General features: G+C 44.6%; 1 protein-coding gene across 11 annotated transcripts in view; it reads right to left on the reverse strand.

Annotated features, from left to right (window-relative positions):
- The window catches only part of RREB1 (ras responsive element binding protein 1), a 161799-nt gene that overhangs the window by 71163 nt on the left and 66818 nt on the right, over positions 1-23818 (reverse strand). For 5 of the 11 annotated variants that reach the window (XM_077353127.1, XM_077353137.1, XM_077353126.1 and 2 more), the window contains exons 3-5: positions 9225-9346; positions 2659-2784; positions 932-1132 (exon numbers count right to left, since the gene is read on the reverse strand). In XM_077353127.1, coding sequence (XP_077209242.1) covers positions 932-1045 — 114 coding nt within the window. In that variant the 5' untranslated portion in view covers positions 1046-1132; positions 2659-2784; positions 9225-9346. Of the gene's footprint in view, positions 1-931; positions 1133-2658; positions 2785-4283; positions 4412-5484; positions 5556-9224; positions 9347-10891; positions 10912-23818 lie in introns of those variants that run through there. The other 6 variants (XM_077353133.1, XM_077353132.1, XM_077353134.1 and 3 more) reach the window with 4 other exon arrangements.

Consider the following 23818-nt stretch of genomic DNA (forward strand, 5'->3'; position numbering starts at 1 on the left):
CACACACATGACATACGATAACAACTGCAAGACGTTGAAGAACCACTGTGATTTCTCAATCACGGGGCTCAACATCACAAGAGCGTTTGGTAACATGCCCCATGCTCGTCTCTGCCAACAAAAGAGGGAGTATTTCACATCATGTTTTCCAGCGTTCTCCTGGGCAACCCTGCCTTGATAGAAATAGCCCTGAGAGGCACAAACAATGCTTAGGAGGATTTCAAGAGCCCGACATCCAAAAGGAGCTCAGTTGCTTGCTGGCAAGAGGCTCCACCTTCTCTCATCTTACGGTTCCCATAGCTGAAAATAGTCCGGAACCGCTGCAGGTTTCCTTTCCTGCTCTGGAAATCACACAGCAAAGGATGCAGCCTGGGAAAGGATGAAGGGAATCGTGTGCTACGCACGTCCACAGCCATGAAACACGAGACCCAGGCAATGTGCTGCCATAGCTGCACTTTTTCCAGTCACTCAGATATTTATTTATACATAATAGGATTATTCCTGTTGTCATCGGCATACCTCCAACTTTCACAATACCTTTCCAATGCAAGCTCTGCACAAAAGGATGGACAAGCTTGAGTTTAGGGGGAAAGACCCGCCGTAAACTGGTAAATACCTATACAAAACCAGAGTGTTGTTCATAACAACAAAAGATCTGGATTTTTTGAAAATGCATTTGTGCTGTGACTTCATGCCTTTAAACTGATGATTTAAAAACACAGCGGTGGACCAAAAAGCAGGTAAAACGTATTTTAACAGACAGGAACTTAAATTGGTTTGCATTCGTTTTCATGCCAGGTCAAATGGTATGGTGGGACTTGATGCCCACAAATGGTTGGGCTGTTTGCATTCGCTGGCAGGGGCTCATGGGAATTGTAGTCCATGGACATCTGGAGGGCCGCAGTTTGACTACCCCTGGCTTATTCCTTACCTGGTTTCTACGGCCAATCCGATTCGGAGTAAGCGATTTTGATGGGGACTTAACAGTTGGAGACACGGCACCATTTTCGGATACCTTCCCCAGGCTCATGACAGCTGCCATCATGATGTCAAAGGAGGACAAATCCGTGTCTTCAACAGTTTGATAACCTTGGGGTCGCTACAGAACTGCTCAAGCTTCCAGGTTTGTTCTCTGGGAGTGTGAGCAGAAACAAAAAAGAAAAACAAAAACCAAAGGGGAAAGTCAGACAAGCAATCAATAAAAGTAGCCACAGAAACAGTACATCCTATATGTCTTGTCCATTAAGAGGAATTTTTAAAATTCTTGCATAGATCTCTGTACTTTTAAATCTGTAGCCTGTGCATTTTTACGAAACACTCTGTACACTTTTGAAATCTGTCCATTTTTCAAGATCCTGCTAATTGCTCTCTTAACTTCAGGATTCTTGCAACCGAGGGGTACACTATTACGTGCTCAAGAACGTAAGTAGTGTGCAAAAATGTGAGGAGGTGTGTAAAATGTAAGGGTATTAAAAAAAAAAAAAAAAAACCCAACAACGCAAAATGGTATTTTTCAGGTTTGGGTATATTGACCCTTAAAAATATCTGTATTTTCTGATATTCCCGAATTCCAATACCTATGGTATTTGTATTCATAAATATTCAGGAATGCCGAATTTTGGGCTTTCTTAGAGCCTATAGCGACCATTATAGTCTGTGATCCCCATAGTTTATAATGGAGAATTGATCATGGGGTTTCTATGGTTTGAGATGAGCTGTTTTTAGAGATAGAGGCAACAAATGTACAGCTAAGCTGCCAGTGCTTCTCCTCAAAATAACCCACAAGCTTGAATAAGACTGGACTGGGGTACAATTCTATGAGCCTCCAAAGAATTCTATAAGCCTCCATTGTTTCCAATGGGGGGGGGCATTTAAACTTCATTGTGAACACGGTCCCTTTAAAATTTAAATGCTCTTTTCAAAGGCATTTAAAGGGCCCACGGTCCCTTTAAATGCACTCTAACCGTGACTACTCAGTGGTCCTGAAAAATCTTGAATATTTTTGGGATTTTTCATAATAGACGTTTTAGATAGCCAAAATAACAGTGGGGGGGGGGGGCAAAAAATCCAGCTGAATTAATACCCGAAAAATTCCAACAAGATATTTTTCCATGTTTTTTGTGTTTGTTTTTTGTTTTCTTTGCCTTGATTAGCCAGATGTACGCTCCTAAGTGTATGTTGGGCAAATATTGTTTTACAAAAATAAAGAACACAAAACTCAAGTAATTGAAGGACAATCTCTTGTGCAAAGACCCTATCCCAAGTAGGCGCATCTTTGCTTTCCGCCTCCATTTTACCCTGACAGCAACAATCCAGTGGACTTAGGTCAGACTAAAAAAGAGTTGTGGACCAGCATGAATGAACAGCCTATATATCCGGAGGAGGGAAAGCACAGGTCTGCTGCAGAAAGGAGTCTAATTCCTCCTCTTATCCCTTTCTCCATCCACCCCACCAATCCACACAACTGCTCCTCCACCCGGATTCCACGATAGCAGGAATGAAGAAACAAAGAACACTTTTCTGGATGGATGGGTGGATGGATATGAAGCACTATCTAATCCAATGAGATACTGCAGCCATGCAGAATAAGCACTTTTTACAAACACATTTCAAAAATAACTTTAATCTTACACCTGCCATTCCGTCTGAGCTAATTACCTTCATTGTTCTTTTGACACTGTCCAGTGGGATGTCCCCTCCTTGCTTGCTGCTCGGCTGTTTCAGTGTGGCAGGCTTAGTCCCATCTAGACCTAGCGTCTTTTTCCGCAGCAGCACCAGCTATCACTGGATGATGAAAAGGAGAAGGATGGAAAAGGTTAAGCTCTAATGGCAAAGATCATGCGATGCACCCAAATATCAAGTACAGAGCAATGTAACAATTCAATATTTAGAATTACCACTCTCAGCTAGTAACTTTACTACCCCAGGCACTTTCCATGTTAGGACTGGGAGGAGAGTTTAAGCCCCTTTGAGTCCTATCTCAATTGGGTCCCCAAAAGGGTGAAAATTAAGTTTAACATGGAATTCTCAATACAAGTCTTCCTGACAGGACCAGGACTCACAAATGGGGTTATGTGTAATTACGCCTCAGATCAGTGGAACTCACTCCATGGTTCTCAGAAAACCATATTCACAATTACCATCAAGAGCCGTATTTACTACCATCTTTGTCATGAGGCGTTCCCCTTATGGCAGCCGCCAATTACCCTTTCAATTGCAGCAACTGTTTAAGGGTCAGAATCACCTATTACCCAGAATCCCCTCTGGGTAAGGGCGTTTTCTTTCACTTTCCTGAAACATACAGGTGTGCCACATTGGAAAAGAGCACTCAGAAGAGCCAAAGATGGCATGTCAAAGAGACACATGTGGTTCCCCAGACACCGAGTATCACCGCCTTAAATATTCCATTGCTGTATAGGGTTTTCTCCTTCCTTTCCTCCTTCCAACACTTTACTCACACACCACTTTGCTGTCAAGACTGCTAGAGCTCACCTTTACCATATAAAAATGAGAACCCCTCTGATTTCAGCATTCATGAGAGGGGAGCTCCTTCAAAAGGGTGCTAGAATAAGCAGCAGGCCTCCAGCACACTCTCACAAGTAGCAGACAAATCCCAAGCACAGCTCACCACTACATCTTACACAGGGGTGACTTCACCTGCTCGATTTCTGCTTGATTAGGGGAGCCCCTAAGGCAGTTGTTCTCAACCTGGGGGTCAGGACCCCTTTCAGTGTCGAATGACCCTTTCACAGGGGTCGTGGCAGGGCAAGCAGCTGGATGGGGGGGGGCACCACCACGGCTGCCTCTCCTCCTGAAGGCGCCCACCAATTTATAAACAGTTTATAACCAATTTATTTACAATCATGAACAATGGATATTCACACCATTGGTTAGTTTTGGTTTAATTTCTGTGAAAGAACACGTGCATAATTTTATGGTTGGGGGTCACCACAACATGAGGAACTGTATTAAAGAGTTGCGGTATTTGGAATGTTGAGAACCACTGGCCTAAGGCCAACTGAATCTTATGTGGAAGAGGTAGTGGTCAACCCCCTTCAAAACAATGAGCACAGCTGCAATCTGAATGGATTATCTTAGCTCTCAAAATAATAGCCTGATCTGTAGCAATAACAAGCATCATCTTGTGTCACATCAATACCAGGTACGTTGGTGGAATCCATTACTAAAGACAAAGTCAGTAGGCACAGTTCTACACGAACAAAAGCTATTGAGGAAAAAAAATCAACATGGATTCCTGTAAGACAAGATCTTGTCTCACTAACCTTTCAGCCTTCTTTGAGAAGGGTGATCCTGTAGATGTTGTTTACCTGCTCTTCTAGAAAGCTTTTGATAATGTTCCTCATCAAAGGCTCCTAAGTAAACTCAGCAGCCATGGGATAAGAGGACAGGAAACACAGCATAAATGGGAGGGTTTCCCCATGGATGGTGGTAAGTAGTGGCACCACAGGGCTCGGTACTATGGCTCATGCTTTCTCACTTTTTCATTAATATTGAGTAGCTAAATTTGCAGATGACCCTAGGTCAGGGGTAGTCAAACTGCGGCCCTCCAGATGTCCATGGACTACAATTCCCAGGAGCCTCCTGGGAATTGTAGTCCATGGACATCTGGAGGGCCGCAGTTTGACTACCCCTGACCTAGGTTGTTCTGGGTGGTGAGAACAAGGGAGGACTGTGAGGCCCTCCAGAGGGATCTGTTGAGGCTAGGAGAGTGGGCATCAAGGTGGCAAATGAGGTTCAACTTGGGCAAGTGCAAAGCAATGTGTATTGGAGCCAAAACTCCTAACTTTAAACATATGTTGATGAGGTCTGACCTGGCGATAACAAACTAGGAGAGACATCTTGAGAGTCATGCCAGATAACCCACTGAAAAAGTTCACTCAGCATGCGACTGCAATAAAAGATGCAAATGCTGTGCCTCTTTTATTAGGAAGGGGACTGGAAACAAATCAGGCAGTATCCTAATGGCCCTGTATAAACCTATGACAGCTTCATTTGGAATACTGTGTACAGTTCGGGTCACCGTACTTTAAGAAAGATACTATCGCATTCGGGAAAGTGCAGAAAAGGGCAACAAAAATTATTTCCGGGATGGGGCACCTTCCCTATGAAGAAAGGTCAAAGAGATCAGGATCCTTTAGCTTGCTGGAACCACAATTGAGGCATGACATGACAAAGGTTTACAAAATTATGCCTGGGATCCAGAAGGTAGAGGAAAAAGTACTTTTCACCCTTTCTCACAAGACAAGAACTTGCGGGCACTCAATAAAATTAATGAGCTGTAAGCTTAGAACAGAAAGAAGGAAGGACTTCTTCACCCAAAGAGTATTTAACATGTGGTATTCGCTGCCATAAGATGTGATGACAGCTATAAGCATAGACAGCTTCAACAGGGGACTGGAGAGACACATGGAGCTGAGGCCCATCAGAGGCTATTAGCCACAAGGTACGGATGGAACACTCTACCTGGGGCGTTCTTCCTGTCTGTGGATCAACAATGGGAGGGCTTCTGAGTTCCAGCCCTGCTGGTGGATCTCCTGAAACAAAGGAGAGACAGAATCTGTCCAGTGGCTTAATTAAGTATAAGATAAAAAGTCTCCTATCTCATTTATTCAGACTTTGACTCTGCCAAAACGGTCTCTAGATTCATTTGTTTTCCGTTTTCAGTCTGGCTTTCGTCAGTGGCAATGAGTCCGTCCTTGTTAATGTTTGAATATAACGAGGCAAATGCTCTTGTATAATGGAGAGTCAAGGCTGTGATAAGAGACTTTTTATCTTTTTATACTTAATTAAGCCACTGGACAGATTCTGTCTCTCCTTTGTTACAATTTTGGAATCGTCCACTTTTTTCGTGCAGCACTTGGTGGATCTCCTGAAGGCATCTGGTTTTGAGCACAGACTGGTGGACTGGACAGGTCATTGGCCTGGTTCAACACAGCTTCTCTTATGTTCTTACTAGTTGGTAGAATGATGCCAATGAAAAAAGGGAACAAAACTGACCCTATGGACAAATTCTTGTCCAGTCGCTACCTACCTACGTATTTCCAGAAGCTCAAGTTTGTAAAATTTGATTTCAATTAAAAAACTAGATTCAAATTGGTAGCCGTGTTGGTCTGAAGTAGCACAATAAAATCAGAGTCCAGTAGCACCTTTAAGACCAACAAAGATATATTCAAGGCGTGAGCTTTCGAGTGCTCACGCCTTGAATAAATCTTTGTTGGTTTTAAAGGTGCTAATGGACTCTGATTTTATAATTTAAAAACTCTTATATAATCCAAGGGCACAGGGTATTCAAGGTCCAAGCACCTTCTAGAAACTTTATACCATATATGCAGGAATTTTAATGTTGAAGGAATCCTCACACCTTCAAGGGAATATTCTGCCACTTAAAATGTAGATGGGAAGGGCTAACAATGGGGGGAGGAGGGGAGCCCTCTGCTTTTATGGCCATATTCTCATGAAATGTTTCCCCGAGGAAACTGACCTTTGCTCTCCAGGAGTGAGTTCCCAGGACATTTTGAGCGCTTTTCAAGAAAGCTACTGCGATGAAAGAGCCCATTACGCTGGTGGGGGAAAATGGACCCGTTCAGATTAAGGCTAAAATCATTATCGTAGGGTTAAGGTTCAAAGGAGAGCTCCACTCCTGCCATTTTGATCCTGCCCCTTGCAAGACAGGGCAGGCAAGAGCGACAAGACTTGAGATGTTCTGCAGAGATCAACAGGCGACCAGAGGTTGTCTGCGGTGAGATGGAAAGCAGACTTTTGACAAAGGCCAGCCCCGAAGCAATACCAGAATAGTCAGCCAAAATGATGAGTTTAAACACAAGGCAAGAAAACCCGACTGATGCAAAAGATAGTTGCTTCCCAGTTTCAGCAGGAAGACCTTTGCTAGATCAATTTCCTCCTTTGGGATTTAAAAAAACAACAACACACACACAAATCTGTGTCAGACAAAACTCACTGCTCTTCTCCAAAAAACAAGAATTGTAAACTGATGCCGACTTCCCTGCTCAAGTGAGAAAGCAAAAGGAAGAGACTCCAAGCCCAGTTTCCTTCTCCCTTCCTCTTTCCACCCTTCCCGCCCCCTTCTAAAACTTATGCCGTTGCTGATTTTGTGTTGACACCAGAAAAACATCCAAACTTTGCAAACCAGCCCCGTCCGCCAGAGCTGCCTCGATTGAAATTTATACGGTGCTCCCGTTTGCTTGGCTGCTTGGTGCTTAAAGATCCCACTTTGGAACAGGTAGAAGGAAGGGAACACACACAACATGTACAGGGCACACGCACAGCAAGGAGGGCTCCGGGACTCCGGAACACAGCAGCCTGTTGTTCTTCCTCCCCCTCCCCTTTTGCACAGCAATGGTGTTGAGAAGCACCAGCTCTTCCCTAATTAGGCCAGAGAAAGAGATTTAACGGTTTCATTAGAAGCCTGTGGTTTGGTGCTTCAAACGCAGGCCTGCTCTCATGCTGAAGGAGCAGTGACTTTACAGCAAGCAGCCGGCTGAAACACTTTGAACAAACAGGGACTGCGAGAAGTACAGGAGGCTGCTTCTTCCCACACTTCTCTCGTAATGGGTAAACAGAGAGCCCTCTTCTGTCGTTTCAGCTTGGAGATTTCACTTCGCACAAAGTCAAGGGAGCATTTTTTTGTTTGCTTTCTAGACTGCCTTTGACAGGGTAAGCGGTTACAGCGGACTGTCATCTGGAGAACCGGGTCCTCCTCCACATGCACCCAGCTTGGGCTTGTCACAGTTCTCTTAGAGTTGTTCTTGCAGGGCAGTTCTCTCAGAGCTCTCTCAGCCCCACCTACCTCACAGGGTTTCTGTTGTGGGGATAGGATGACAAAGATGTTTATAAGCCGCTTTAGGATTCCTTTGGGTAGTGAAAAGTGCAGAATAAAAAAACAACTCTTCTTGTCGCATCTGGGTTTCCTCTAAAGCTGCAGTGCTATGAATGCTTACTTAGAAGTAAAATTCCGTTTTACAATGCAGGGGTTTACTCCCAAACAACAGGTACAAAGGATCAGGACACTCCCATCACTCGATGTCACCAAGATTTATTTTAAATTCTGACATTATGGTTTGATCATCACATACTTAAACACAAACAGAGCTGCTTTCTACTGGGTCCACTGATGTCAGACTGGCAGAAACTCTCCTGGGGCTCAGTGTAGAGGTCTTTCACACCAACCTACCCCCTGATCAGTTTGGGTTCCCCAAGATGACATGGTAGTTTGTACTCTGCAATTCCCTCCAAGTTCAGAATGTAGCACTCAATGCATAATCCAGCATCTCATTAATATGAGAGGGCAGAAAGCTACTAGGATAGTCCAGGGAAGTGCCTTGTTGGATCCCAGAAGCAAGAGGGCACTGATCAGACACCCATCAAGTGACGTTTGTCCTGGAAAATGTCAACTTTCCTCCCCCTGTGTCATTCAAGGACACCTGGGCCACTTCTTCCCACATACTTCTAGATTAGTGTCACAACTGACCGCTGTGTGCTGTTCTCAGCCAATTAAAAAGAGCAACCTTATGTGACCCCAATGCCTGTGCAGGTGGACCCAGGGACTGCATGCAGCCCTCTGGAAGAAGGAGTTTCAGAACAAAGATTCATGCATGCTCAAGGACAGATTCCCAATCAAGGCAGCCTCAGTAGCAGCCTAGCTTACTACCCAGTGACAGGCGGACAGAAAAACCACAGAACAAAACAGGTGTACAGTGAAAAAAAAAAAAGGATTCAGCTGCCAGCCATAGTATACCCAAGGCTTTACAACAGTTACTGGCTTGAATCTTGCACAAAATCTCCACCAACTCTCCTCTGCTGCAGCTCAAAACGCCTCTTGCAATGTTGCTCCTTAGGGACAGGGGGCTGTTCAGAGGCTGCATTGAGGGAGTCCATGGTGTGCCACAAGGGGGGGGGGGCACGGGATCGACATAAATCTCCTCTCTTCCACCAGCAAAAATGTTCAGCTGCATCCAGCCCATTAGCTCCAGAAGTATGTGCAGAAAGCAAAAAAGACTGAACCCAAAAGGTACACCCTGCCCATGCTGAATTCTTTACAATCGACCGAATGAGTTGATATGCAAAAGCAAGTTCTCTCTTGCCATAACTTTGTAAGAGGAAAAATGGACAATGAACTTCCAGAGAGAAGAATGCGGAGAAAAGAAACTACTTGGATGGCCCCAAAATGTATTTCCTCGACTGACCTTTAAAATCATGGGTCTGTCCTTGCTTTCCAAGTGGAGGCCCCAATAGGATTCTGACGGCCGTAAGGGACTGGGAGCGTCGCTTCAGTGGTAGTGGTGATGGGATACCAGAACAACAACACCTGATGGAGAAAGGCAAGGTGGAATTAGGGCTATCCAATCATTAAATATATATTAAGTGTGTGAGCGTATAGCAGGCTTGGGGACATGTGGTCGTCTTTCAGTCAAAGATGCTTTGCTGGGTTCTCAGTCACCCTCCCTTCAAAGAAGAAGAGTTGGTTCTTATATGCTGCTTTTCTCTACCAGAAGGAGTCTCAAAGTGGCTTACAGTCGCCTTCCCTTTCCTCCCCCTACAACAGACACCCTGTGAGGGAAGGGAGGCTGAGAGAGTCCTGATATTAATGAAGAAAAAGAGTTGGTTTTTATATGCCACTTTTCTCTACCCAAAGGAGGCTCAAAGTGGCTTACAATCGCCTTGCCTTTCCTCTCCCCATAACAGACACCCTGTGAGGGAGGTGAGGCTGAGAGAGCCCTGATATTAATGAAGAAAAAGAGTTGGTTTTATATGCCACTTTTCTCTACCCAAAGGAGGCTCAAAGTGGCTTACAATCGCCTTCCCTTTCCTCTCCCCATAACAGACACCCTGTGAGGGAGGTGAGGCTGAGAGAGTCCTGATATTACTGAAGAAGAGTTGGTTCTTATATGCTGCTTTTTTCTACTAGGAGTCTCAAAGTGGCTTACAGTCGCCTTCCCTTTCCTCTCCCCACAACAGACACCCTGTGAGGTGGGTGAGGCTGAGAGAGCCCTGATATCACTGCTCGGTCAGAACAACTTTATCAGTGCTGTGGCGAGCCCAAAGTCACCCAGCTGGCTGCATGTGGGGGACCGGGGAATCAAACCCAGCTCGCCAGATTAGAAGTCTGCCCTCTTAACCACTACACCAAGCCGGAAATGTAATGCACGTGGATGCCCCACACCCATTTCCCCTCTCAGGTATGCTGAGAGATGGTGAAGGGCCTCCCATGAGCTTCAAGACTGTATGGATATGAATCCAGGTCTTCTCCATTCGAGGCTCAAGACTGTAGCACATTAGCATACACACACCCAGTCAACCACAAGTCAAACAGAAAATAATGAATATATACTCAGGTGAGTAGCTGTGCTGGTCTGAAGCAGCAGAACAAATTTGAGTCCAGAGGCACTTTTAAGACAAAGTTTTATTCAAGGTATAAGCTTTCCTGTGTAAGCATGCCTTTTCGGATAAAGTGAAGCTGGATTCCTATTTTTGCTGAATCTGAAGATCTAGCACACGAAAGCTTGCAACTTTAATAAAATGTTATTGGTCATAAAAGTGCCAGGGGACTTAACTTTGTTCTGGGGAAATGTGAATACAGACTTGTTCCTTGAAGAAAGGACATGATGCAAGTGCTGGAAAAAGAAACTTAAAATAAAACAGGACCATCTGACATATGCAATAGGACAAGCAAAATTCAGGCTAAAGGGACAACTTTATAAACATAGTCTGAGTGAAATAATGAGTAATTTTCACATTTTACGGCATACTGCTGTGAGAATTTAAAAATTAATTTCAGCAAACAAATTACAATCTTGTTAGTAGACATTTATTCTACCAATTGCTATTCATGGATAGGAGTGGGAGAAACCACCTTTGAAATCATCATGCAGATGAGAACATTTGGATTTTGGATTTGGCTTCAGCTACTTGTCACCCAGATAGTGAGACACATTTTTGCCCCTAAAAAAACAAACAAACAGAGGGTGGAATTTTTAGAATACGAGCCTGAATTTACCCAGCGGCCGCCAGAGGCCTAAATGGAAGCTGCTTTGGATCTTTTTAAAGTCTTTACACCTAAAATTCACATATTGGAAGCAACGGAACCGCAGTTAGGATTTTGGATACAGTTTGCACTGCCGTGTCATAAACACAATGATTTAACCCGGAGACCGAGAATGGCACTTGGCATATTCGTTTTGTGTCAGCGGAGAGCAAACTTCTAATTTCAAAAATATTTTTCACTGCCTTAAAGACTTCACAACTGACTTAATTCATAAGAGGTTAAAGACATCAGCTACGCACCATGTCTTTGCTAGTAAGAATGGAAGTGGTTTCGAAGCCTCACAGATGCAAGCAAGAGTGAAGGCATGGGGGAAGAACGTTAGCTCTCTTCAGAGGAGCCTAAGAGAAGAAAGTGCCTACTTTTCAAATGATATACTAGGGACACCAACATGGTGCTAGTTGGCATCCGCTGGTACCTTTTCCACCACTCACCAAGTATTTCCAGGAAGCAGGTGGAAAGCCCAGCGAGGCTTCTTGCTGACTATTGGGATCTACACTGTGTTGCTGAAATTAAGCTGAGGCAATAATTTTGTGGCTGGCTCCGCCTCCTATGGCAGCCATTTTGTTATTGGTTATATCCAACCTGCTATGTCAGAATTCCAAGTGTACTCCAAATCAATAATGGATCTTTTTATTTCTTCTTTTTATAATGATTCAAGACTTTGTAAATCATCGAAAACCATAACAGAAATAAATCACAGCCAAAACAGGTTCCTAGATAAATAGTAAAAAATGATAATATAATAAGTCATATATCCAAAACCACCAATTACCACCTAATTAGAGCATTTTCTTAATTAGATAGCTATAACTTTAGTGATAGATACAAATGGGTAGCTGTATTGGTCTGAAGTGGCACAATAAAATCAGAGTCCAGTAGCACCTTTAAGACCAACAAAGATTTATTCAAGGCGTGAGCTTTCAAGTGCAAGCACTCTTCCTCAGACTATGATCTTCTTACACGACAGGGAATATATAGCAAAAATCAATTCTGTTATATCAGTAGACTGTGTCACAACCAAATACAGCCAATGATAATCCTTTGTCAAAACAGCCAATCAATCCCCTGGAATTCAGTGTACTTTACAGAGAAACCAAAATGCTGCTATTAGAGATCAAAGGCTATCACCTCCCCATATGTTGCTTGCTCCATACAACTGTGAGACAAGGTCACTGATAGTGGTTAGGTCTAGCTAATTAGGACCCAAAAGCATGATGAGTTTGAGAGCCCATGTGATAATTAATATGGAGCAGTGAAGATATTAAGAAAATATTATGAAGTTTTGATATTTAAATGCTGTAATTAGGTGGTAATTGGTAGTTTTGTTTATATGATTTATTATATTATTATCATCTTTACAGGATCACAATCACTGAGGAAGTTTGGGGAAATGGGATATTATTTACCTAGGAACCCATTTTGGTTGATTTAATTCTGTTATGGTTTTGGATGATTTGCAAAGTTTTGAATCATTATAAAATAAAACGATCCATTATTGATTTGGAATAGCCTGGACAATTCCTATATATTTTGTTTGGAGTTACCAAAAGGAATTGACGGTTCGCTTGGAGACTTCCAAGTGTTCCCGCAAGCTCAAAAAGGTAGGAGACTCCCTGTTACATAACTAGCCCCCCTCAAAGCCAAAAAGAAGGCTGATAATTCGAAATCAAACAAGGCAAATTGATCCAGAAAAGTAAAAACAGATGCCTATTGAAGATATGAAACATTTACCAACAGGCACCTCTAAGCAGCATCATCAGCAGTTCCTCCAAGACATCTGCAAATTCCCATCTGAACAAAATCATTTCATATATCCCAGAGTTCTGCATAACATGGGCATTTTTAATTGCCTGGCTACCCTGTGACTGCCAAGCCTACTGCACTGTCCTTATTTCCTTTCTAAATTTTTATTCTCATGCACGGGATTGAGCAAGATCGTGGACTCCAGCCTGCCGCAAATCAAGTCAGCGATGATGCACAGGAGAGTCAGCTTGTCTGATTGTCCTCTCTGCCTTGCTTATGCGGCATGCTGGTTTTCTGAGATGCTGCTATGCTACATTTGATTACACTGGCTGTTGCCAGGTGCGCTGGGATGTCAGAACAGCCCCGGAGCAAACTGAGCCCAATCTTCCATGTTGCTAGCAGCATCGCTTGGCGCAGAGCTCAGCCATGGCAACAACGGCAACAGGTAGAGGCTCACCTGCCAGCAGGTTCAGACTGCTCTGGGCTACCCGGAGGCCTCCAGGAGGGCAGCCGACCAGGAACTTTCCAGGCAAGTTAAACTGCCAGTCTAATCCTTGTCTCACTGAAAGCCTTCAAGGTGGTGCAGGTACTTCTTCCCTCAGAGAGCTCTTTGCCAGCGCAGGATGGATTTTGGTACATTCCATAGAGTGAGATGCCAGAATTGTGCACTCCCTGCTTTCTGTTTCCACCCAGTTTTATACACAAAGGAATGTTCAAACTCTGAACCCCCCACCTGCCATTCAAAGTGACTCTTTTCTTTCCACGCCTTCAAAGTTCTATCGCCTCGTTCTTTGGCCCAATTTGCTGGGACCCCAAAGATGTACAAGAAGAGCAGCTACTTTTTTGTATCCCATAGAAGTCTCAGAGCAGCTCACAGTCACCTTCCCTTCCTCTCCCTGTGGGATTAAGTGGGGCTCAGAGAGCTCTGAGAAACCTGGGCCAAGGTCACCCAGCAGCCATCCTGTGGAGGAGGAAGCTGGAATCACTCGGTTCTCCAAATTAGAGGTCACCACTCTTAACAATTATACCAAGCTGGCTCTCCAAGAAGACTGTTTAATAAGTGCGAGCGAAAGGACAATCATTATGACAACAGAGAAGAATGGGATTTTTTAAAATTAAAATATTTATAAACTTGCCTCTCTCCCAAGCATCTCAGCACAAGGAAGGGTACACTGCACAGCTGGGGTGGGTAGTGACTGTGACAACCAGTGTGCTAGTGGTGAGGAGTTCTCTATCCTTTAAGACAGGGGTAGTCAACCAGTGGTCCTCCAGATGTCCATGGACTACAATTCCCATGAGCCCCAGCCGGCAGTTGCTGGCAGGGGCTCATGGGAATTGTAGTCCATGAACATCTGGAGGACCACAGGTTGACTACTTCTGCTTTAAGACTACACAGCAGCCACTCACTTTACAGAGTAATGGATAGAGCAAATTTATTTATTTACTTCACTTTCTTCCCCATGGAGTACCGAGTCGGTTTGCACCATCCTCTCCTCCATTTTATCTTCACAACAACCCTGTGAAGGAGGTTAGGCTGAGAGAGTCTGGCCCCAAGTCACACAGCAAGCTTCCACTTCACGAGTGGAGATTTGAACCCGAGTCCCCCAGCTATTAGACCAACACTCTTAATCACACTGGCTCTCATTCACTCAACCAAATCTTGAAACTGGGGCTTACCCCTGATCCTGGAAGCAGTCATTTCTAGTGGTGGAAGGAACAAGTTTAATAGTCCCTCACCCATAGCTCCATCCCAAACAGTCAAAGGAGTTACAATCATAGAATCATAGAATCATAGAGTTGGAAGGGGCCATACAGGCCATCTAGTCCAACCTCCTGCTCAATGCAGGATCAGCCCTAAGCATCCTAAAGCATCCAAGAAAAGTGTGTATCCAACCTTTGCTTGAAGACTGCCTGTGAGGGGGAGCTCACCACCTCCTTAGGCAGCCTATTCCACTGCTGAACTACTCTGACTGTGAAAATTTTTTTCCTGATATCTAGCCTATATCGTTGTAGTTTAAACCCATTACTGCGTGTAATCATTACTTTCTGATGAGATTATTTTCGGATGAGTACATTTATCAGCCGAACCCATGCTGGCTGATCAGACATAGAGCTCCTCTCCAAGACCAATTCCATCCCCCTGACCCTAGCTCCTTGTAACCGGAGATGCCCACAATGGATTCTAAAATCCCACAAGCAGCAAGCTTGGCCTCTCCCATTGAGCTACGGCTCCCCCTCTGCCTCCACGGGAGCACAACAGGGGAAGGCTGCTTTCACTCACTGTACTGCCTCAGAAGTCTTTTTGTTGAGTCAGCTATTGGCCTTATCTCCGCTGCAATTGCCAGAAAAATAGGGTTCGGCCCGTTCCAGTAGGCTTCTGAAAACATGTCCAGGCAAACGGGAGATCAAGACTTTTCTTTACCGCCTCTCCACCGAAAGCAGTAGTTTTTAAGGCTGCTACTAGCATCTTTGGCGACGCAAGTTAGAACAGCATTACGAATGCAAATGCACGTAACACTTGGGGCTGCGCATTATTGCTGGGGGGGGGGCGAAGATCTCTCTTGGAACCCCATGCTTCAGGACACGATGGTGCAGAAGGGGGCTGGTTTCATTGCCGTCAATGAATGTTGTTCCAGACGTTCCTCTAGGGCAGCCTTTTCCAACCTTTTGACCATGGAGGAGCCCCTGAAATACATTTTCAGGCTTCGAGGACCCCCAGAAGTGAAGTCAGCTGGCCACGCCTCCTGGCCATTCACCCCAGTAGTGCCATGTCAGTGGAAATGACATCATCACTCACAACCTTCACCCTTTTACTCCTTCTCCTGGACCCCACCATGCTACCACTCAACCAACTCCCCCCCCCCCCATTTTTACACCCACAGCCTACCCACCGAGTCCTGAGTGGAGGCAGCCAGTTCCCTAGCTTGTGGCCAAGTCCATTAAGGCAGGAGGAGAAAGGATGCAGACCCCAGAGGCCCATGGACTCCTGGTTGGGAATCCCTGCTCCAGATTAACCAGAGATCTGTCACTGTTAAGAGTCCTGTTTCACAAAACACCTCTGCCTGTGCAGAGACTGCTCTTTCTAGCTACTGTTCTGTATGTATTCCAAAAGACCAAAGGCTAAAACAGCTGCAGAACAGCCTCAAAGCAATGTGTCTTCTGGGCAGCTGGCTATCCTGGCCTTCGATTTCTAAAGTGGCAAACCCACATCTCTTTGGATCGCCTCCTTTTCAAGATCAGTACCGGCTGGAACCCTCGTTACTTCAGAGACGGATGGGTTGTAAAGTTCTCCTGGGGGTCTTGTGAAACTTGAGACTTTCCCCATACAAGGCAGCAACCCTCATTAGCTTCAGAAAGAAGGGGTCTGGAAACTCAATCTGTCAACACACGGAGCTTTCTGAAGCGTTGGAGTTACCATCTCAAAATGGAGATGCTTGCTATATATCTAGATGTGAGTCCAGGAGGATCTTAGAGACCAACAAGATTTTCAGGGTATTCATTTTCAAGAGTCAAAATTCCCTTTGACAAATGTATACCCTGAAAATCTTATTGGCCTCTAAGATCCTACTGGACTGGAAACTGGTGTTCCACTGCAGACCAACATAGCTACTCTCTGAAACTATCTTCTTGGCATATTTCTATTTGCGAACCTTTACAATAATAAGCAACCTCCTATCCTTGCAATGTGTGACCTCTCCTTTATGGATGATATTATTAGTCATGTATTAATATTTTAATTCTTACATTTACTAGCCAAGGGCTGGTGCCTCTGCATATAAAAAAATTACTACAGGCCACAACTTAGGTTTCTGCAAACCCAAGGGGGGGGGGGGAATCTATGTCAGTGGTTCTCTCTTCATGGTTTGTCACGTGATCTTTCACATGTCATTTTGGACTTTTAATTGTGGGTCCTGGGGCTTGCTTTGCAACTCCTGATGGTGTACCCAGAAGTAAACAAAAGCAACTGTAAGTGAATGGAATTCCATTATGTTGCACTGAAAAATTATTTGGTTATGTATGGTTATACATTGAATGTTATCACAGATGTGCATTCAGATCCGCTAGCCCCATGACTGCAAGACCTGGTAATTTTTGAGGGTGAAGCCCAGGGAGGGGAAAGCATTGCAAATACGGGGCCATCACTTTTCACTTTCCAGAAGAATGCCGCAGAGGAGAATTTAGGAACTCCCCAAATTACTGTGGGGGAATATTGGGTAATTTCTTATCACCCTGACATAATGTCTAGGGCAGGGGTAGTCAACCTGCCAGCAGGGGCTCATGGGAATTGTAGTCCATGAACATCTGGAGGACCACAGGTTGACTACCCCTGGTCTAGGGGATAGCCTGGAAATGACATCAGTGTTTGCAATCTGACACTGAGTGCAGTCGATTGGGGGGGGGGTGCTGTGAAATGGGCAACTGGTCTGCCTCTGTGTGTTTAGCAGAAAGGGGTACAGAGTGGTTATGTTGTTCTAGGTCAACCTTTCTCAGACTTTTGACCACTGAGAAACCCTTGAAACATTCTTCAGGCTTCAAGAAACTCCATAAATGGAATGACTGGGCAGAATATGGTTAGGAAGCATAGCTTGTGTCCACACCCATCCTGGGTCCCTCCCCTTCCCACCCCCCTCCAGGCCCATCATTGGTCATTTAGGGAGGGGGTGGATGATATCATCCAATAAATGTAACACATTTTAAAAATATATACAAAATTAATTAACTCCCACCCATTCAGGAAACCCTTCCAGGGCCATTAAGAAGTCCCCAAGTTTCATGAAACCCTGGTTGAGATAGCCTGTTCTAGGTGGTGTTTGCAAAAGAGGCTCTTGTAAGCTGCAGAGCAAGTAACACCAATCCCTGCAAACATTTCCCCCACCCCAGTTCAGAGCTCAGGTAACATATTAGGCTTGTGTGGAAACTCAAAAACAGTACCCAGCACTGCAACAGGGGTCATTATCACCAGAAGGTGGTGGGCAGAAGCCCTGGCAGAGATTCCATATGCAAACAGAAGCAAAGCACCAGGCTACTTAAAAGAATAAAATAGTTTTATTTAGAAGAGAAACAAACTTTGTATAGAAAGAGGAGAGAGTGTCCTATTAGTCAGTTGTGAATCGAAGCAGGGCGTAGTTTGTGCAAAGGAGCAGGTGGTCATTTATTGAGCCAATCAGACAGTGGAGGAGATAATTTGAAACAAAAAACAAAATACATCAGGAAGTAAGGTTGTGGAGCTTCACCGCAGTGCGGCCACCTCAGCGATCACCAAAGTCCGAGATGGTACGTAGGAGGCCAGGGCCACATCGCAGAGAGGAGGGGTGGTGGCGGCGTACCTCCGCAGTGGAATCAGCTGCCTAAGGAGATGGGTGAGCTTCCCCTCACTGGCGGTCTTCAAACAGCAGCTGGGCTCATGTCTTAACCTGAATGCATGGGCTGATCCTGCATTGTGCAGGGGGTTGGACTAGATGGCCTGTATGGCCCCTTCCATCTCTATGATTCTAGTCTATACTTCTAGGAAAGCTTTCACCTGCTAGCTGACACAACAAATGGTATCATTTGATTACACGTTCTGCAAATCCTATAAAAGTCCAAGTGACAAGTGGCCAATCGATACAGCCAAGGATACCGTAAGCCATAGGAAGCAAAACTACATAAGTAAGCAGCATCACAAAATGAATTCTATGTCTGACCCTTAAAAAGGTTAAGTCAAACCCACACGCCTGCAATCTGGGTCTGAACCAAGCAACAGAATTAGAAGTACCGCAATAAATATTGCTTTTGAATACCTGAGTGGGCCTTTTATTTTGGACCCCCATCTACGGACCACACAAATGCCTATGCATGGAACACGCTGATGAACATGCTAGGGAATAGCAGACTGGCTGTTCTTATTAAGGCACAGTGGAAACCAGAGAAGCCCTAGTGCTGTAACGAAGGAAAAGCTACCATCCAAAACTGTCCGGGTTCACTGTGGACATTTGCTCACTTGCACCTGTTGAAAGGAAGGAAAGGCAAGGAAGCCCCCTCTGCAGACCTCTCCTGTAGGCCCCCAGAGAGCGGAACTCCCTCACAAGCTTCAGAACATTTTTGCACAACCAACAAATATAGTTGCTCGTTGAATGCACTTTCCCTCCATGCTCTGGAAAGGAAACGGCTGCAAACTAATCTGGTCAACGCAGCAGTTTTGCTTCTAAATTGGGGGGTGGGTTTTGTAACTGACTGGCCATGTTTCAGTTGTTTGTTCAGCCAAAGCGGGGTGGGGGGAATCAGGTTGGGGGGATAGGAGAGAACTTAATCTGTATCGCTCATGCACAGGAAGCAGTGGAAAGATGCGCATGATCTCCCCACACAGGTTGCCCTGGTTACGACCTTCTGCAACACCAGAGACTCCCGCCCGGCCATCTTTCCAGCAACAAATCCTTCCACCCTTTCCCTCGTTCTGAAAAGACTTCTAGGGACAACCAACTACCTCCTGGGTCAGCATACATACTACCAGTATGGCACTGGTTAGCATCCCAATTTTTTATTCTGTCCAACCACCCTCAAAAAAGAGAAAGTGAGAATGAATTATAAGATAACCCGTCTCTTTTTCCTCCCCTGCTGCAGCTACTAGCAGGTCCAGGAGAAGATTGGTTGCAGAGCAGGGGGAATTTCAGGAAACCAGGAAGCCAAAAAGATTAGACCCCTCTTCATCTAGTGCCACAGCCCCAACCCAGATGGGGAGGGCATCCACAACAACTTCTCTTTACAGGAAATGCTGAGATGCATCAGAAATCCTACATGAAGGATTCAGTTCAGTCCTTAGATCACACGGTTCTCTAAAGTCCAGATTGGCCTTGTTTCTTCTGCTCCACAATATGTCCGACTTAACACTTGCATGGCCAGAAGACCAAGGCTCTGAAATTCTAGCATGCCCAAAACAATAATTACATGCTTTTTTTCTAAATTCTGAGATTCAAGGTAGCTTCCAGTTTACCTTCTACTAGATTTGGGTTTCAAATTTCTACCATGCTATGTTTTTCTCCAGAATCTCAACATCCACCCCAATAAGCAATACCAGGACATTAGGGCAACTGTATCCCATAATTCACTTCAGGGTGATGGAAAGGCATATTTGAGGGAGTAACAATGGAAAACAAGGAATGAAAGCCTTTGAGGAGAGATTGGGTAGTGCCAACTAGGCTATCCTTAGGCCTGGCTCATCTCTTAATTAAGGCAAAAGGGAACAGAAGTTCACAATCTTGGTTTGTATATTTTACAATAAAGGCTGCTCAAAATCTTGTAACATTTTAAAATCAGGAAGCAAATCAGATGAAATGTCGGGGTAAAATAGGATGCAACCCACAGCCCCTTATTTTAAAAGGTTTGTCATCAACTCCATTATACGGACGGCACCCGCAGATTCCTTTTTGTAAAACGAAGGAAAACAGTCGTCCCCTTAAAGTTTTGTTGAAAGGGTCTGAGGAGTCCCGTCAAATTTAAATTCTGGCATGAAACTGCAACAATCTGCGGAGTCCTAGCAAACAGTATCGTTTTATAGTCACCCGTAAAAGACTGTTTTAAAACAAAATGCCTGCAGTCCTTGAGGCTGCTCTTTTCTGAGCTGCAGGCCCCGCTGACAGGATTAATTCCTGCCAGACTCCAAAGCTGGGAGACAGCTGCCCCACAAAGTCGTTTATTACCCGGTGCCACTCCTCTGGAGTCCGGAGAGAAACAGATCTCCTTATTTTCAGCTGTGTTATCAGCAGGGGTTTCTTTGCTCAGAAGGTTTTAGTGACTAGGCCTCTCCTAAACAAATACCTCATTTTCTACTCCCCCCCTTCCTTCTCCACCCGACCCTTTATCAGTCTCATCTTCTTGTCTTCTGCCTCCAGACAAACACAGGAACTACTCTCTCTTCTCCCCGATATCGGGCTCTCGCAGTGATCCAAGGCCTATGACTGCAGTCAGCACCTCCAAAATGGAGTTTCAAGAGGAAGCGGGGCTAAACCACAGCGGTAGCGTCTTAGGAGTTTCCCCTCATCCGTTCGCTGCTCAAACACATTTGTCAAGGTGCTTCCCACTTCAGTTGGTAACAAGAGGGCACGCCAGGAGTTCATCTTCAAGGGTCATTACTAAACCGTGTCTCTTTGGATCAACATCACTCCAGCTATCCCTCGGCTTGGGAAAAGGAGAGCCAATTCACAGGAAGCAAAGTCCTTGGGGTCACCGTGGGGACATTGTATCAGATGGGTGCTCTGTGCTCCGTGCCTCGCAAGCACGGGGCCGGGGAGGGGGGGTGAGGAGGCATTTCCCAATCACAACTGTGGCATGCTGGAGCATGCGGAGAACAGAACAAATGTTGGCCTTCCCATTCCCCAAACAAACGCTGTTTTCACAAACTGAAAGTGCCTTGCTGAGAAATTTGTGTGCAATGATGGTTACACATTAAGTTCCCAAACATAGGCAGAGACAGCAACTCTCTGGAGTTGTTATAGTTCATGAAAACGGTGCACTGAGATAAGGATGCTCACCTCCATGCGCAGATAGGACATCTTCCGAAATTACAACTGATCTCTGGACAAGAGAAGAAAAAATGGCTGTTTTGGGGGGTGAGCACCATGGCGCTAGACCCTATGGAGGTCCCTCCCTAAATCTCTAGGATATTGAGTCTAATCGATATTGGAATACAGTCCCTGTTACAGATATTTATTTATTTATCTTTACATTTCTATCCCGCCACTCCCACAAGAGCTCACGGCAGCTCACAATAAAACCCCAATACATAAAATCCACAATGCCTAAAACCCCCCAATATCCTAATGTGTATGCAGCAGCCAATAGGACTTTGTCTCGTACGAAAGGACATGGAACAAAGACAACACTGTTGTCCATTGCTGTTACCATGCTACTAGTTATCATGATGCCTGGCAAGATTCAGTCTTATTTGCCAGTACGCTTCCACTACCTAGTGGATTTGGATTTAACCTTACCAGCCTTACGCTTTCAGGGCTCGTCCCGCGATTAACACGTTGCCCCCTCCCACCCCTAAGCTTCAGTGCAAAACTTCTACATTATTTTATGCTTCAGTCACATTGAGGTTTTAAGTGCTGTGGCAGAAAAGTCATGCCTTTTCTAAAACTGTCACATTATGCAACCGACCTTAAGGGTGCCCTCTCAAAACCGAAAATCTTATTACTTCCCCCAGAAAGAAAAGTTTCACCAGGCTTAATTCTGATTAAAGGGTGTGTGGGCACCATAATTAATGTTTCCCATTTTAATCAACCATAATTAAAGCTGGTTGCAGAATTGTGTAAAGACCTTCCCCCCTCTTAATTTTGGGGCACAATCCCATCTCCCTCAAGTGGAATTAAAACGTAATATTGGTGCTGACACTAGCTCTGGTTAAGGCTAACCTGGGTTCTCTTATCACCAAGGTTCTATGCTGATATCATTCTGGGCTCATTCTGCATGTTGGATAAGGCACTCTCAGTGTGCTTTTGCAACTGAATTTTCTTGTGCAGAACAGGATAATCTACTTCTAAAGTGCATTATCCATTTTGTGCAGAATGGGCCCTGGTGGAAAAGAAAGCCTGGTTAACCTTAACGATTATTAATGATGGCACTGATTCGAAGGCTTAATAGGGAAGAAAAGAGTAATTTTTAGCTGTAGAAGAGACATACAAACCCACATCTAGATCTCAAAGCAATTAGAAGTATCCTATGTAGATTAATCCTAGTAAGGCCACCTATAAGTTACCTTAGCTCTAAGATATGCACAGACAGCTTCATCTGTCTTGCTGCAACAAGAACACACTGTAGAAATCCAGGGTAATTATGTCAGTTCTGTGTTGAGTTCAGTAATGTGGCTGTGTTCAGATACACATATTCCAGTTAACAATGCAGCACTTCCTCAATTCCTTTTCTCTAACTTAAGGCAAGGGGGGTGGGGAGAGACTTGTAATTTTCCTTCTGGTCAGTGGACAAGAAAGGAAATGCGGCACATGTCATCATTAGGCTAAACAAAGAAGTCTAAAGGATCACCATCAATTAAAGACCACATAAACACTTGGTACCCTACTCTGCCAAACACACAAAGGCAGGCCAGCTGCTTGCTTAAAATGAGCTACCTTCCACTAGCACCCCCATCTGACGAGGTGTGCATGCACACGAAAGCACATACCTTGAATAAAATCTGGTTGGTCTTAAAGGTGCCCCTGGACTCTAAATTTGTTCCACCCCCACCATATGCACTCCGTCTCTCAGGTAGTAGGAAAGAAATTGTGACATCATTTCTGGGTTACCCTCTGGCAGATGTCACGGCAACGTTCTAGGAATTTCCCAGCCTTTACCAGCTTGGTGTAATGGTTAAGACTGGTGGATTCTAAGCTGGAGAACCAGGTTTGATTTCCTATTCCTCCACGTGAAGCCTGCTGAGTGACCTAGGCCCATTCACAGTTCTCTCAGAATACTCACAATACAATACAATACAATACCTTTATTGGCATAAAGCAGATTAGGAGGCTATACAAAGATAGTCAAGATACATCGGACAGTTTAAGTTTAAAAACTGAGGACAAAAATTTAGCCATAATAAAAGTGAATACTCTCAGAATACTCTCAGATCCACCTTCCTCAGAAGCTGCCAGTTACAGAGAGAGAAAGGGAATGTGATTTTAGGCCACTTTGAGACTCCTTATGATAGAGAAAAGTGAGGTCCAAAAACCAAATCATCATTCAAACACAAGGCCCTAAGTATAGTTTTCCAAGAAGTGAAATCTCTTCTTGTCCTATTCATGGTACTCTGTTTTTCCAACAGCCACTTACCTGGTCAAAATTAAGAATTACCTTCAGGGAAGGAAATTTTTTTGAATAGTTAGAAATATTATTTCCCCCTTTCAAGTCACCACCAGTGACTAGCGCAGAACTGGGAAGGCCAATACAGATATTGGTGGGCTAATCAGAAATCTTGTAGGCTAGTTTAGAAGGCTGGTTATAGATGGTAACAAAAGCGAGGGG

This window comes from Paroedura picta, chromosome 9 (genome assembly GCF_049243985.1).
Source record: "Paroedura picta isolate Pp20150507F chromosome 9, Ppicta_v3.0, whole genome shotgun sequence".
Lineage (NCBI taxonomy): Eukaryota > Metazoa > Chordata > Lepidosauria > Squamata > Gekkonidae > Paroedura > Paroedura picta.